Below are 16,227 nucleotides of genomic sequence, written 5' to 3'. Positions count from 1 at the left end.
TCTCTGTTAAAAAAAGTTTTGTTTAGAAGATAGGTTCAATTAATCTCCAGGCGCAACTAATACATACGTTATTGAGGTTTATAAGGTGAAAAATAAATGGGGGTGCTACAAAATAACTGATTTTGAAAGTGGGCGTTAGATGAAAATAGTTTGGGAACCTCTGATATATAGCCTATAGCCTTCCTCGATAAATGGGCTATCTAACACTGAAATATTTTTTTAATCAGTCCAATAGTTCCTGAGATTAGCGCGTTCAAACAAACAAACAATCAAACAAACAAACTCTTCAGCTTTATAATATTAGTATAGATGGTCGACCTGTAGACAAAGGTTTTAAGCCACTGGAATGGCCTTTGACATGGCAATTGTAACAACAGTTATTCTAATTGATAACTATAAACTTTTATGTCCTTCTGAAGATTGCTCTTTTCAATTAGTAGAAAATGTGTATAAAATAAAATTAAAATTACAAGTGATTGCAAAGCACCATGTTTGAATATGGTCCCTGTAACTGTCTATGGGCTCATTTTCATCAATTGGTTCAGTAGCTAAGCTGTGAAAGTCAATCAATTTCTTCAACTTCATCATTATATTTTGAGTAGAAAGGAAGTATGTGTCATATTAATGAGTTACCTTGGATCACAATCTTTTGTCTATGATATCATCGATACTGAATCAACACTTTTGTGGGTTCACATTGGAAATTGGAAGCCAAATAGCTGTCTTGGTTACTGTGAAATTATTAGAAAATTTCATATGTTTCAACAAATATAATTTCATGGCTACATAATTAGTTTTTGAAAATAATCTATAGTAATGTGGACATAAAAGTATATAAGGTATAGGCAATAGTATGAAAAAGTCACAAATATTATGTATGAAAATAGTTTTACAATTATTATTAGCAACTTTAACAAACAATTAGGTACTAAGTAAGGTTTCATTTTATCTGTACAAACATTTTAGGAAGACTTTCCTCATGGCCCTGATTATAAACCTTACAGAAGTAATTCCCAGTACTATTTACAATATAATCACACTCCACTAATGATCTCATTGAATTGATTTGATTAGAGTTATCAACTTGACTCACCTTACACCTATGTTGTTATAAATAAACACAGTCATATTAAGTGTGAAATTCTGTGAGGATTGATGTAGGTTCATTACTCCTTCTCATAAACTACTAAATGAATCTTGATATTTGACACATATTTAGTATAGCTGACCCGCGCAACTTCGCTTGCGTCACATAAGAGAGAATGCGTCATAATTTCCCCCGTTTTTGTTACTTTTTTTACTGTTACTCTGCTCCAATTGTCGTAGCGTGATGATATATAGCCTAAAGCCTTCCTCGATAAATGGGCTATCTAACACTGAAAGAATTTTTAAAATCGGACCAGTAGTTCCTGAGATTAGCGCGTTCAAACAAACAAACAATCAAACAAACAAACTCTTCAGCTTTATAATATTAGTATAGATATACTATACTAGGGATTTACACTTTCTACAGGGACAAAGTCGCAGGTGAAAGTAGTTTTACCAATTTTCTCATACATACATAAATATCAGCTCATCCATAAACACTACCTCTTAAACCACAGAGCCAATAATAATTAAAAAGGAAAGAGATTTGAGGCCTGGCTTTGTCCTCTTTCTGGGAGGATACCCTTCCCAAGCTATGGACTGCAATAGTTTAATTAATATGCATACATAACATCATTCCTGCTATACCCAAAAGGTGTAGGTAGAAGTATATGAAATATAGCTGACTCGCGCAACTTCGCTTGCGTCACATGAGAGACAATAGGTCACAATTTTCCCCGTTTTTGTATCACTTTTTACTCATACTCCGCTCCTTTTGGTCGCAGCGTGATGATATATAGCCTATATCCTTCCTCAATAAATGGGCTATCTAACACTAAAATAATTTTTAAAATCGGACCAGTAGTTCCTGAGATTAGCGCGTTCAAACAAACAAACAAACTCTTCAGCTTTATAATATTAGTATAGATTTCGCTATTGATATGATAGTTGCATGAAGTATTTATGTTTTGTATTAATTTGACAACTCGAAGATTTACACTAATAAAATTACATTACCTACGTTTTTTTAGCCCAGCCAAGCAAAATGTACTATTATTTTATTTTTTTTTTTGTTATCTCCAGGTTTAGACGAGGTGACGATCAAGAGTGAGCAGTTGTACTCCATCCTAAAGTGTGGCAAGCTGAAGGTGATGATACTGGACGCTAGGCCTGGCAAGGACTATGTGGAATCCCACATCATCTATCCAGCGTGTATCAGTGTGCCTGAGGAATGTATATCACCTGGGTAATTAATTATTAACTACTAGCTGTTACCAGCCACCTGAATTTTCCCATAGGAATGCGTCATTTTCCCGGGGTGAAGAGTAGCCTATGTCCTTTCTCGGGTATCAAAATATCTCCATACTAAATTTCATGCAAATTGGTTCTGTAGTTTAGGCGTGATTGAGTAACAGACAGACAGACAGAGTTACATTCGCATTTATAATATTAGTATGGATTAGATTTGAACGATTATTATCTAGGATAATTTGTTGGCGCCTATAGCCAATTGCGCTTTAAAACGATCTGTGCGTTTAGCAAATATTGGCGTGATCATTCCATAGATGGGTGATCGCGTTTTTAAATAGGGCGATTCCGTGCTTCGAGGGGCACGTAACAAGTCCATCTTGGTTAAACTTCGTGTTAACATAAGATTTGTTAAGCTACTAGGTTGACCTCTAACCATACGATAAGAAGATCTAATTAGCAGGTCTATTGGTTATTTTGTTTACAGTCTGAATTTAGTAAAGTCCGTTTACTGACATTAGTTAAACGTTAAAAAACGAATCGATCTCCTTCTTTTTGTAGTCAGCTAAGTTAATAATGTAGTAGTGTTATACATAAGTACTAATAGTAGTAATTTGTCAGTCAATCAGCGAACGTGTTAGAACAGAACCTGCCGGCGGCGTCGCGGCTCGTGTGGGCGGAGCGAGCCAGCATGGAGCTCATCGTGATGCTGGACTGGAGCGGCACAGCCGTCATCCCCGGCAAGACCCTGCACCTGCTCAAGACCATCCTGCTCAAGGTACACCACACATACATACATACATACACACATACATACATCGTGATGCTGGACTGGAGCGGCACCGCCGTCATCCCCGGCAAGACCCTGCACCTGCTCAAGACCATCCTGCTCAAGGTACACCACACATACATACATACATACACACATACATACATCGTGATGCTGGACTGGAGCGGCACCGCCGTCATCCCCGGCAAGACCCTGCACCTGCTCAAGACCATCCTGCTCAAGGTACACCACACATACATACATACATACACACATACATACATCGTGATGCTGGACTGGAGCGGCACCGCCGTCATCCCCGGCAAGACCCTGCACCTGCTCAAGACCATCCTGCTCAAGGTACACCACACATACATACATACATACATACATACATACACACATACATACATACATCGTGATGCTGGACTGGAGCGGCACCGCCGTCATCCCCGGCAAGACCCTGCACCTGCTCAAGACCATCCTGCTCAAGGTACACCACACATACATACATACATACATACATACATACATACACACATACATACATACATCGTGATGCTGGACTGGAGCGGCACCGCCGTCATCCCCGGCAAGACCCTGCACCTGCTCAAGACCATCCTGCTCAAGGTACACCACTCATACATACATACATACACACATACATACATCGTGATGCTGGACTGGAGCGGCACCGCCGTCATCCCCGGCAAGACCCTGCACCTGCTCAAGACCATCCTGCTCAAGGTACACCACACATACATACATACATACACACATACATACATCGTGATGCTGGACTGGAGCGGCACCGCCGTCATCCCCGGCAAGACCCTGCACCTGCTCAAGACCATCCTGCTCAAGGTACACCACACATACATACATACATACACACATACATACATCGTGATGCTGGACTGGAGCGGCACCGCCGTCATCCCCGGCAAGACCCTGCACCTGCTCAAGACCATCCTGCTCAAGGTACACCACACATACATACATACATACACACATACATACATCGTGATGCTGGACTGGAGCGGCACCGCCGTCATCCCCGGCAAGACCCTGCACCTGCTCAAGACCATCCTGCTCAAGGTACACCACACATACATACACACATACACACATACATACATCGTGATGCTGGACTGGAGCGGCACCGCCGTCATCCCCGGCAAGACCCTGCACCTGCTCAAGACCATCCTGCTCAAGGTACACCACACATACATACATACATACACACATACATACATCGTGATGCTGGACTGGAGCGGCACCGCCGTCATCCCCGGCAAGACCCTGCACCTGCTCAAGACCATCCTGCTCAAGGTACACCACACATACATACATACATACACACATACATACATCGTGATGCTGGACTGGAGCGGCACCGCCGTCATCCCCGGCAAGACCCTGCACCTGCTCAAGACCATCCTGCTCAAGGTACACCACACATACATACACACATACATACATCGTGATACTGGGCTGGAGCGGATCTTGATTGAGTATTTAATACTATAGTCAAGCCGTTACAAACCGAGTCTAGTAGAATTTGGAAACATTGTGTACCTGAAAGAAGTTTGCTCCTTGATCTTGGAGAATGTGTCCAAGTCTGTCAGTCGGTGCCTATGTCTAAATTCACTCCTGCATGAAGAATACAGGGCCTGGACTGTCTGTCACCACCGGAGACCCTTGCCTTAAGAAGTGAGATCGTAACTGCTTAAAAAATAAGGAACAGTTTGTTACTAACCCCTGACGAAAAAAGAGGGGTATTATAAGTTTGACGTGTCTGTGTGTGTGTCTGTCTGTCTGTGGCATCATAACCCTCGAACGGATGCAGTGATTTCAATTTAGTTTGTTTTTGTATTAAAGGTTACTTATGTGCGCGTGTTCTAAGACATGTTTGATGAAAATCGGTTGAGCCGTTAAAAAGTTGTAGGGGGTGAAAGTGATGGGAGGAGAGGAAATTTATACGGATGGGGTCTCAAATAGCTTCGTAAGATGAGAGATTTGGTGGTGGGAATATTAGAACGGCTTAACCTTACTAGCCAGGCAATCTATAAAAAGTATGAAAAAGAAGAAATTGTATAAAATCGGGGAATTTTTAAATTTATAATTATTGTACAGTCTGGATGTATTTAGTTAACTCGTGGTGTGTTCCCGCTAGTGGGACGTGAAGGTGCAGTACGGGCGGCCGCCGCTGGCGCTGCTGGGCGGCTACGAGGACTGGCTGCTCAAGTACCCCGCCTTCACCACCAACCCGCAGGCGCGCCCGCCGCGCCAGGATGACTTCATGGACGACATGCTCGGTCAATATACATTATATAATAATTAGCAGCAATCTCCCCAGCCATGCCTGGATATCTTTTTTTATAAAAGACTTTTTTTTAATTATATTAGGTCGGAGAAAAAGTCTTTTCGCATTATCGTATGTATGAACTTGTAATAAAATCTCTTTGGCTTCAAGAATCACAAATGAGTACACGGTTCATTAGGTTTCTTTCAGTGAGCTCGTAGGGTACCCAAATTTCGAGCTTTTTTGTGTAGAGAAAAGATTTTATTACAAGTTCACACATACGATAATGCGAAAAGACTTTTTCCCCGACCTAATATAATTTAATATAGTCTTTTATAAAAAAAAGATATCCAGCCAAGGCTGGGGGGATTGCGGGTAATTATTATTTTCGGGACATGCAAATTTCGCGACACTAGATCTCTGGTATCGGTTATTGAATTGGTTTGTTCAGTAAATAATTCCGTATATTCTCGTAAAAATATTATTAAAGAAAACACAATTTTATTAAGATAAGTAAACTTGATTCTCCATTTATTGAATTTTATAGATCTTTGGGTAGGTACCAAAAAATTAACTATATCACTAGGATGGAGATTATGACTTACTACAAACGACTACGACTAAACATATCGACTAAAGAATAATGAACGATGTTTAAAGTATCGGTAACATTTGCAGGAGAGATCGAGTACCCGAACTGGTCGGAGCTGAGCCCGGCGGCCGCGGCCCCGCCCGCCGTGGTCCGCGGCAAGCCCGGCGAGCCCGTCGTGGACCGGACTAGTAAGGTACTAACATCTACTTCACTTAAGCTTCTTCTTATCGTATGGTTAGTGGTCAACCTAGTGGCAAACTTGTTAAAGCCGCCCGAAGGCCTTTGACGTGGCCACGGTCGGCTATATTTATCTTTTCATGTCTCGGTCCCATCGTTTTCTGTTTCTCCTCCCTCATTCCCATTTGCACATTTATCCCCATTTCTCATTCATTTTCCTGCTCTAATATATACTGTTTGCTCTGAAACTCTGTTCTTTCATTCTACATATACCTATTTAATTACACTACATTTCAAATGATCCAATATGTTTGTTTGTGTGGTTTCAGGCGGCAGCGGTGCAGATGTACTCGGAGCGCGCTCGCAACATGCAGCTGATCCTGGAGCAGCAGGAGCGCATCGCTGACTCCTCGCTCACCCTGGAGATGCAGAGGATAGAGTACGAACAGGTCTGTCGCCTTATCTATGTAGTCCGTAAGCCAGGCGCTAATTTTCGTCAGTCATTTCCTCTCAGTCGATAATTCGTAAAATGCCTCAGAGAGTCACATTATGACGCGTTGTAAACGTCAGCTGCGGCTCCGAGGGTGGGTTGAGCAGTGGCAGCCGCCCAAACACGTAAAAAAAGAAAAAAAATTTAGTCATTTCCTCCCGATTAAAAACTTGATCAAATTAAAGTTAAACCAATATTTCGAAGAAATAAAATCGTCAGCTGGTTATACAGTGGTGGATTATACGTCTGCTGGTCACGCAAAGGTGAAAAAAAAAGGTTTGTGATTTCCTCTCAAAAGAAAATTTATCAGATGATAGTTTTTGTATTGTTTTTAATAAATAAATTAGTCAGCTGGCTGTATGTAGGTGGAATGTTTGTCAGCTGATGACCTTAAGGTGTAACGTAGGAGCAAAGTAAATGTATCAGCTGACGTGTTTTCCCCCAACATACTGCCAGCTGATTGTTTTTATTACTTACAGGATCATGTCAACAATTACTTACTTACTTACTTACTCCGTTGGCTCAGCGACCCAAAATGTGTCTTGGCCTCCGACACGAGAGAACGCCACTTTGCCCGATCTTTGGCCACTTCTTGCCAATCCCCGGCTTGAAGCTCCATGTCAACAATTAGTACAACTATTTTTTTTCGGGAGGAAATGACGTACATAAAGTTATTCAACATTATATTTTATGTGCAAACTAAAATGTAAGATTTTCTGGCAATGTTTCGATTGAATATTAAGTTATTAAGCTGCGTTTAGACGTGTACAGTATATTGTATCTGATATTGTTTTTATTTTCTCTCTCACGTAAGTAAGTGATACTTATCTTAGTCTTACTCATGGCGTAAACGGAAACTTTAAGTAAATAACACAATCAAACAAATAAGCATTAACAAAAAAAATCTATGATAAAATATTTTATGATCGTCAGATCATAAAATAATACAGCCACTCACGAAGGTCTTTAAAAAAAAACAAATGTGTTGAACTGTATGTTATATGTGAAGTTATGGATAAATCCTCAAATTTTATTTCGGTAATTCATATTTTTCGTTCTCGCTTTAGCCCATTTTACTCGCATGCAGTGTGGCCAGATCGTGGGATATTTTTCCCTCCAATTTGCCGTTTTTAGTGTACTTAGATGAGAGTGTGTCAAAAAGTGAGGTAAAAATATCCCACAATGTGGCCACACTTCTCTCGTGTCTTTTAGATTTATTGTCTGTCCCCAAATATCCCTCCATCGCCCCTTACGGTGGTAACTCGTATATTATTCTAGTTGTACCAGTTCGGGCATTTCTATCCTCACCCAAGGCTAGGTATAGTTTTGGGTTTTTGAAGTATTATACGTGCTAGTACAGTAGTAAAAAATATTTAATCGAAACATTGCCAGAAAATCTTACATTTTAGTTTGCACATAAAATATAATGTTGAATAACTTTATGTACGTCATTTCCTCCCGAAAAAAAATAGTTGTACTAATTGTTGACATGATCCTGTAAGTAATAAAAACAATCAGCTGGCAGTATGTTGGGGGAAAACACGTCAGCTGATACATTTACTTTGCTCCTACGTTACACCTTAAGGTCATCAGCTGACAAACATTCCACCTACATACAGCCAGCTGACTAATTTATTTATTAAAAACAATATATAAACTATCATCTGATAAATTTTCGTTTGAGAGGAAATCACTAAACTTTTTTTTTTTTTTACATCTTTGCGTGACCAGCTGACGTATAATCCACCACTGTATAACCAGCTGACGATTTTATTTCTTCGAAATATTGGTTTAACTTTAATTTGATCAAGTTTTTAATCGGGAGGAAATGACTGAATTTTTTTTCTTTTTTTACGTGTTTGGGCGGCTGCCACTGCTCAACCCACCCTCGGAGCCGCAGCTGACGTTTACAACGCGTCATAATGTGACTCTCTGAGGCATTTTACGAATTATCGACTGAGAGGAAATTGGTCGTGAAAATCTGTCACTGGCTTACGGACTAATACTTCTATACTAATTTTATAAAGCTGAAGAGTTTGTGTGTTTGTTTATTTGAACGCACTAATCTCAGGAACTACTGGTCGGATTTGAAAAACTCTTTCAGTGTTAGATAGCCCATTTATCGAGGAAGGCTATAGGCTATATATCATCACGCTACGACCGTTAGGAGCGGAGTAATAACGAAAAATGTTACAAAAACGGAGAAAATTATGACCCACTAGCTGACCCGCGCAAGTTCGCTTGCGTCACATAAGAGAATTGGTCATATTTTTCCCCGTTTTAGTAACATTTTTTACTGGTACTCTGCTGCTCCTATTGGTTGTAGTCTTTCTCGACAAATGGGCTATCTAACACTGAAATAATTTTTCAAATCGGAACAGTAGTTTCTGAAATTAGCGCGTTCAAACAAACAAACAAACAAACTCTTCAGCTTTATAATATTAGTATTAGTATAGATTCTCTCTTACGTGACGCAAGCGAAGTTACGCGGGTCAGCTAGTCCTTTATATGCCAAGTTATTTATACAAAAGTTGTACTAATTTTGACTTTATCTCAAAGATTTAGGTGTATCCAGTGTTGAAACTGCGTTTTAATGTTGTTGTCATATTTCCCCAGGACTGGGAGAAGGTTAGAATGCAGCATGAGACCGAGGTGCAGGACGACCTGCGCGCCTTCTACAAGCTGAGAGAACAGGAGATCATATCACAACTGATGCAGTTGGAAAACAAACAGTACGACATGGTAAGCACTTTATTATTATTTTTAACCCATTATTGTCCCACTGCTGGGCAAGGGTCTCCTTCCCAAACGAGGGAGAGAAGTTGGGCCTGAGTCCACCACGCTGGCCATGTGCGGGTTGGGGACTTTTGCATGTATGAAACAAATGTAACAATATTTTTTTTTATAAATGTATTAAACAAATTTTAGGCATGCAAGGTTTCCTCACGATGTTTTCCTTCACCGTTAGAGCAAGTGATAATAATTTCTAATAAACTCATAACTTCGATAATTCGTCGGTGTGTCGCCTCGGGTTCGAACCTGCGACCACTTGCGTGGGAGGTGTCAACTTATACCATTCGGCGATATTTTACTACCACTCAAATGGACTATTCTCGACAAGACACCTAAAACGTTTTTAGCACATTTATTGTAATATTGAAAATTTGGTGTCTTAGGCACAAATTTAAAACGAGTGATTTTTTGTTTGTCAGGAACAAGAGAATCAGAGTCTCCGTGAGCAGCTGGAGGAGTACCAGCGCCGGGAGCGCGAGGAGGCCGAGAAGTTGGCCGAGACCATCGCCGGCGCCTCCGACGAGACCAGCGCTACTGACGTCGAAGGTACTGTGCTCGTCTAACTAGTGACATAAACCACTCAATCAAAATCAAATCATCTGTTCATTTAGGTCAAATATTGACACTTATGATCTACCACTAGCTCGGAATGGGGGTAGAGCCTTATGAGAAGAGCTAGCAAGAAACTCACGGCCACTCTTTTCAATCGCCAAAAGTTTTACAATGTGGAGACTAGGTCTGGACTGGTACTAGGTCGCCCGCGACTTCGTCCGCGTGAAAACCCTTCCTGTGTAAATCTCGATCCCTCTGGAACTCCGTGATTAAAAGTATAGTAGTCTATGTGTTATTCTGGGTCTTCAGCTATCTACATACCAAATTTCATCGTAATTAGTTCAGTAGTCTTTGCGTAAGAGTAACAAACATCCTTACATACATACTCACAAACTTACGCATTTATAATATTAGTAGGATATGACTGCCTATGTGGCGCGGTTGGTGTATGCGACTGCCGTGCAAGAGATCCCGGGTCAGGCTAAAAAGTATTTTCTGACCATACATTTTTAACTCTCGCGTTGCATGTTTAATGTATAATAGAATACGGGAATTAAGTATTTTCTGAGTTTTCTGTTTAAAATTGGAAGTTGAGGTCATAGACCTCCGTGCCTCGGAGAGCACGTGTCGCCGTCGGTCCTGCGCCTGACCTCTCTGTAGTCGTGTAGGTTTAGCCGACCCACCGGACTATGAGAGTGAAGAAATAGAGAGTGTACCTGTGTATTGTGTACACACTCGCGACACTATAAACAAGGTCCTGCACTGTTGGCTGGTTTCAATGATACTGCCTGCCGTAGCCGAAATAGGCCAGGCCAACATTATTATATCTCCAAATGGCTTGCTTATATTCAAACAAACAAAGTTATTTGGCGCGTTATATTACGTGTAGTGAAAGAATAGATTGATAAGTATATTTTATGTAGCCCGTGACCACGGTCGATGAATTTCGATCGAAACGTCGGGTAAACAAATAAGTTTTCTTAAGTCTTAATTGTCAATTGCGTATAAGACCCGTTACATTATAATATCTATACTAATATTATAAAGCTGAAGAGTTTGTTTGTTTGTTTGTTTGAACGCGCTAATCTCAGGACCTACTGATTCGATTTGAAAAATTCTTGCAGTGTTAGATAGCCTATTTGTTGAGGAAGGCTATAGGCTATATATCATCACGCTACGACCACTAGGAGCGGAGTAGCAACGAGAAATGTTACAAAGACAAAGAAAGAGAAAAAATTATGACGCATTCTCTTTTATGTGACGCAAGCGAAGTTGCGCGGGTCAGCTATTATTGATAAATTTAATGTTAATTTTACGTTGTGGCGTCTTATTTTTGTTGTTTTACTTCCATTTTGACACATTATTGTTCTTATAGACAGAAAAAGCCAAAATACTGCTTCGGGAAGAAATAAGAGTTTAAACAAAAGTATGGCTAGTGAGAAGCCGCTAATATTACCTTCAACTTCTAGTTCAGGAGACAAACATTTTCAGGAGTTCAAAGAACGCTTAGAAAGGGAGAAAAACGTTATTATCAGTGGTATAAAAGAATTACATAATCCGTCCTTTGAGATAAGGCGAACATACGATACCAATGAGGTCGATAAAATAATAAAATCTACTGGTACTGTGGCTAAACCTATAAAAGTTATACGTCTAGGAAAGTTCGAGCCTGGAAAAAACCGCTCCTTAAAAGTCTGTTTCAATACAGTATTGGAGGCCAGAAATATATTGAAATTTAGAGGACAAATTCAAGATAAAAATATAAAGATTTTCGCTGATCAGACACCCTTACAACAACGTCATATGAAGGAGTTGAGAGCCGAACTGGCTGACAGACAAAGGAAGGGTGAAAATAACCTAACAATAAAATATGTCATGGGCGTCCCTAAAATTGTTAAAATTACAAAATAATAAGAATAGGGCCATTTTTTTTTACCTTTCGCTCTCCGTGAGGTACATTATACACTTATTTTGTTACGTAATCAAAAAAATACGGCGAAGTATTAAGTTGACAAGTCCAATGATGTTAGGTATATGTTATTATGTTTTATTTTTCTTTTTTGCGTTATATTTTATTGTCATTATTTCTATTAACCGCTTGTTTTTGTTTTATTACATTGAAATAAATATGGTATTTCGTTTTTTTCTTTTTTTATTTGAGCATCCCGTAATGTTGCCACAATATTAATGTTATGAACTCATTTCAATATTGTATTTAATTGCTGAAGCTAATTAAAGAAGTACATTTCTTCAAATTTATTTACTTATTTAATTTCCTTTGCTGTTTGAACAATTCGTGATAATTATTTCTTATACACGTAACTTTGAATAGGCGTTATTGAATTTCGTTGCCTTGGACCCTCAACCACTACCAGAGTAATAAAAAAGTAATAAAGAAACCCAATTCATACGTACGAACCTTTTACTGTCTTTCTATATAAATTAAAAGTGAATGATGGATGTTGTTACGGAGAAAAAAAAAATATTAAAAATTGGCTGTTAGGCGACACGAAGCGGAGAAAAAAAAAATATTAAAAATTGGCTGTTAGGCGACACGAAGTTTGCCGGGTCAGCTAGTATTTATTTATTTATAAAATAGTAAAGATAATTTTGTCTCCAAACCTAAAACAGTTAGTATTTGAATACAATATTTAGTCGATGTATATCAAACGCACTCTACTGGTGACATTGTCTTGTGACCACGAGTCTATAATCAAAAGATAAACCATGGTCGGGGATTCCCGGAAATCGTATAATATCGTGTTTGTTATCTTTCAAGTGATTGGTTCAAGATATGATTGTGGGTTAAAAGACTAGCTATACATTTCAGTACTTATGCATGATATATCGTAATGATCATTTCGTATTTTCCCGCTTTTACATTATTCTTTTGGCTACTCCAACCATTATCACCAGAATTCAGGCAATTATTACAAAATCTTATTAAATGATGCACTAAAACGTTCCTCGAAAACCATTTTGGTATTAGTGAAAACGAAAATACGTTCATCAGATTACGAGTTTATCGCGAACTAGATAGACAGATGCGGTGGTCGACTTTGTTCTTTAATTTAATTAACATTACGGCTGTTATACTTGAAGGGATAGATAGAAATGTGAAAGGTCCACTCGCGTTTCACCGTTAACAATATTAGGGGGCGAGCCTATTGCTATTCACTACCTCTCCAACGATGTATCATAGTATTTGCAAGGTGAGACGTTTTTTGTACATGGTGACGTGTGCATCTCCATTATCCATTACATCAGTAGGAGGTTTTCATGCGGGGTAAAATCTCGTGTAATGAGGAGTCGCTTTCATGCCTGGTCGTTCTTATATTGGTTGTTAACTTCGTCGTTTATACGTTCGTTCGTTGTAAAAGTGCGTTGGATACTACAGTTGGGCCATTTCAAACGTACGAGCAACATCATGTCATTTTATATTACTCTCTCGCTGCACTTACACGCTGTCCTATTCTTGTCTTTTTTTTAATTATTTCATAGTTCGTACGTTCGTAATAGTCCAACTATAGAAGCAATAATTCGCTTCATGATTTATGTAATTATAATCCATACTAATATTATAAATGCGAAAGTAACTCAGTCTGTTTGTCTGTCTGTTACTCAATCACGCCTTAACTACAGAACCAGTTTGTATGAAATTTGGTATGGAGATATTTGACACCTGAGAAAGGACATAGGCTACTTTTAACCTAGGGAAAATGAAGCATTCCCGTGGAATAATTTAGGTGGCGGACGAAGTCGCGGGTATAAGCTACTTCATTATATACCTATGTATGTTTGTACATCAGTTGAGCGAGCCCGGGAAGCGGCGGCGCGGGAGGTGGCGGCGGCGGCGGCGCGCATCGCGGCCGTGCGCTCGCAGCGCAGCGTGCTGGACCGCACGCGCGAGCGCCTGGAGGCCGAGCGCAAGCGCAAGCTGCAGCACGCGCGCGACAAGCGCAAGCCCGCCGACCGCGACGAGCGCGGGGTCAGTACCACACACACACACTTGTTAACCCTAGAACCACTATATTTTAGTATATTTAACTGCTATAAATTTGGTTTGGCATAGTCAAAATACTGCATATTTCACGCAGTCAATATTTTATGGTTGTATTTTACATGTAAGTGGCACACGATGTCACCGTTACATGATCTATGATGGAATATTTCGTGATCGGCGTATAAAATCATTTGGAAACACAAAAACCATAGATCCTAGATCTTTTTTTATTGAGATAAAATAATAGCGAATTCATTCTAAATTTATAGAATGTATGGAAAAATAACCAACGATTTACCCGATTAAGCGAAATTTACGAGTAATATTGAATTTCTGTTAAATATACGAATATTTGGCTTCTAGGGTTAATAATGAAATAGTTTTAAGAATTAGTTGTAATAGCATGTCTGTGTTGTTTTGTGTAATTTCCTACTGAAATCCTGTTATAATCCAATTGTCTGACCGATTCTCATTGCAAATATTTAGATTCAATCTTTTATGAGGCGCCTGCACTCAATCGTAATTATTTTTTCTAAATACTACTCTGTAAATTTTACAACTGTCTCTTGCGATTTATTCCGATGAACAAAATGAAACATAACAAAAAAGAAGACAGATTTATTACAGTGAACATTTTTGCAACTTGCGATATTTACCTAATCAGGGTAGTGTATTGACCATATGAGTTGAGTTTCAGTTAATTAAAAATCGCAATTTTCGCGTTGCATGTGTATTATTTATTTACTTATACGGGAACTAACGCGAAACATGCATTTTGCCTGTGATTGCTAATTTCGACGCAAGTTACAATGGTAGAAGTCAGACTGATTCCTGTAGAAAATATCTGTCTTACAAATAAACGTAGTGTAAGCTCTGATTGACAGTGTTTGGGCACTTTCGATTAATTTTGAAACCGTATATGAGTGAGCAGTGATAGCCGAGTGATAAAAGTTGGCATCTCCGTTAGTGTTCGACAGTTCGAACCCGAGGCAACACACCGATGACTTTTCGAAGCTATGTGTGTAGACAGAAATAATAGTCACTTGGACAGTAACGGTTTACAAAAATTCTCTTCTTATCGTATAGTTAGGGGTCATCCTAGTGTCAAAGGTGTTCAAGCCGCCCAAAGGCTTTTGTGGCTTAACGACTGTTATCTTAATTGACAACAACCGCGACCGTCTTTATACGTGCCCTCCGAAGCACGGAGACGCCCAGTTTAAATATCACTATGTGGTCACCCATCTATAGAATGACCGCGGCAACGGTTGCTTAACCCACAGATCGTTTACCGACGGGTGAGCGCAACTGGCTATGGGCGCCTCAAAATTGTGGTAAAGACAACACACTGAGCTTACACGACGTATATTTGATAGACAGTTAGTTAAGGCTTTAACCTCAGCAGTTGGTGTTCGTATGTATTGTATGTGTATGTAGTAGCATGTGTGTTGACGTGTGGCCCCCGCAGGACGAAGACGGCGACTCGTACATGGTGTCGCCCGAGAGCCCTGGCGCCGCCGGCCTCAACCGCTCCCACTCGTCGCCTAACATCGCCAAGGTAATCTCAAACAGCTTGTCATCAATGAACAGTTATATTCTAGTAAAGTCCATCTAAAATAATATTAACAAAGTTAAATGTAGTGTAAAGGCTCGGTTTACAATATTCCGGTATAATGACCAAAATACTCTGAATAGTAAAGCGCCACACACATCGTCAGCAGTCTGGGGTGCTCAGTCTAGTTCTGCGTTCATTGTAAACTATAACTCACTTTGTATTCTTAAAAACATTTTTTTTTTAATTCAGTCTAAATATTCTCAATATGAACTGAGGTATCCTTTTTGACCAACATTTATTTCTCACATCACATGAATGGCCAACCGGCCATCCATTTACAGACTGAGGCCAAGTAGCCGATGCAAATCTGAGCATAAAACGATACTTTACAAGAATATTGTAAATTGGGCTGTACGCAAGACTGGATTGTATAAGTTAAAGTGCTTTTTAAATTGTTTGATTTTAATGATTGTACAAAAACCCATAGACTGAGACAACGATCAGATTTGTTGTTAAACTTTTATGATAGGCTGTGTTGGTAAACTTTATTCGTGGTTGAAAGAATAACAGAACCGATGAAAACGAATAAACTTCGTGTATTTTGATAGGAACGTGCACGTACACGAGCGTATACGCATCAAGTACGTAACGTCATTAGTC

General features: G+C 39.6%; 1 protein-coding gene across 4 annotated transcripts in view; it reads left to right on the top strand.

Moving 5' to 3' along the window:
• The window catches only part of Usp8 (Ubiquitin specific protease 8), a 40,286-nt gene that overhangs the window by 2,188 nt on the left and 21,871 nt on the right, over nt 1-16,227 (top strand). The window contains exons 4-12 of one of the 4 annotated variants that reach the window (XM_076128274.1): nt 2,170-2,332; nt 2,956-3,112; nt 5,280-5,421; nt 6,087-6,193; nt 6,507-6,626; nt 9,284-9,409; nt 9,880-10,006; nt 13,822-14,000; nt 15,481-15,570. In XM_076128274.1, the coding sequence (XP_075984389.1) occupies nt 2,170-2,332; nt 2,956-3,112; nt 5,280-5,421; nt 6,087-6,193; nt 6,507-6,626; nt 9,284-9,409; nt 9,880-10,006; nt 13,822-14,000; nt 15,481-15,570 (1,211 nt within the window). Of the gene's footprint in view, nt 1-2,169; nt 2,333-2,955; nt 3,113-4,245; nt 4,553-5,279; nt 5,422-6,086; nt 6,194-6,506; nt 6,627-9,283; nt 9,410-9,879; nt 10,007-13,821; nt 14,001-15,480; nt 15,571-16,227 lie in introns of those variants that run through there. The other 3 variants (XM_076128277.1, XM_076128275.1, XM_076128276.1) reach the window with 3 other exon arrangements.

The sequence above is a fragment of the Anticarsia gemmatalis genome, chromosome 21, assembly GCF_050436995.1.
Source record: "Anticarsia gemmatalis isolate Benzon Research Colony breed Stoneville strain chromosome 21, ilAntGemm2 primary, whole genome shotgun sequence".
Taxonomy (NCBI): Eukaryota; Metazoa; Arthropoda; class Insecta; order Lepidoptera; family Erebidae; genus Anticarsia; species Anticarsia gemmatalis.
Note: the sequence above shows the minus strand (reverse complement) of the source record. Positions and strands in the feature narration are given on the sequence as shown.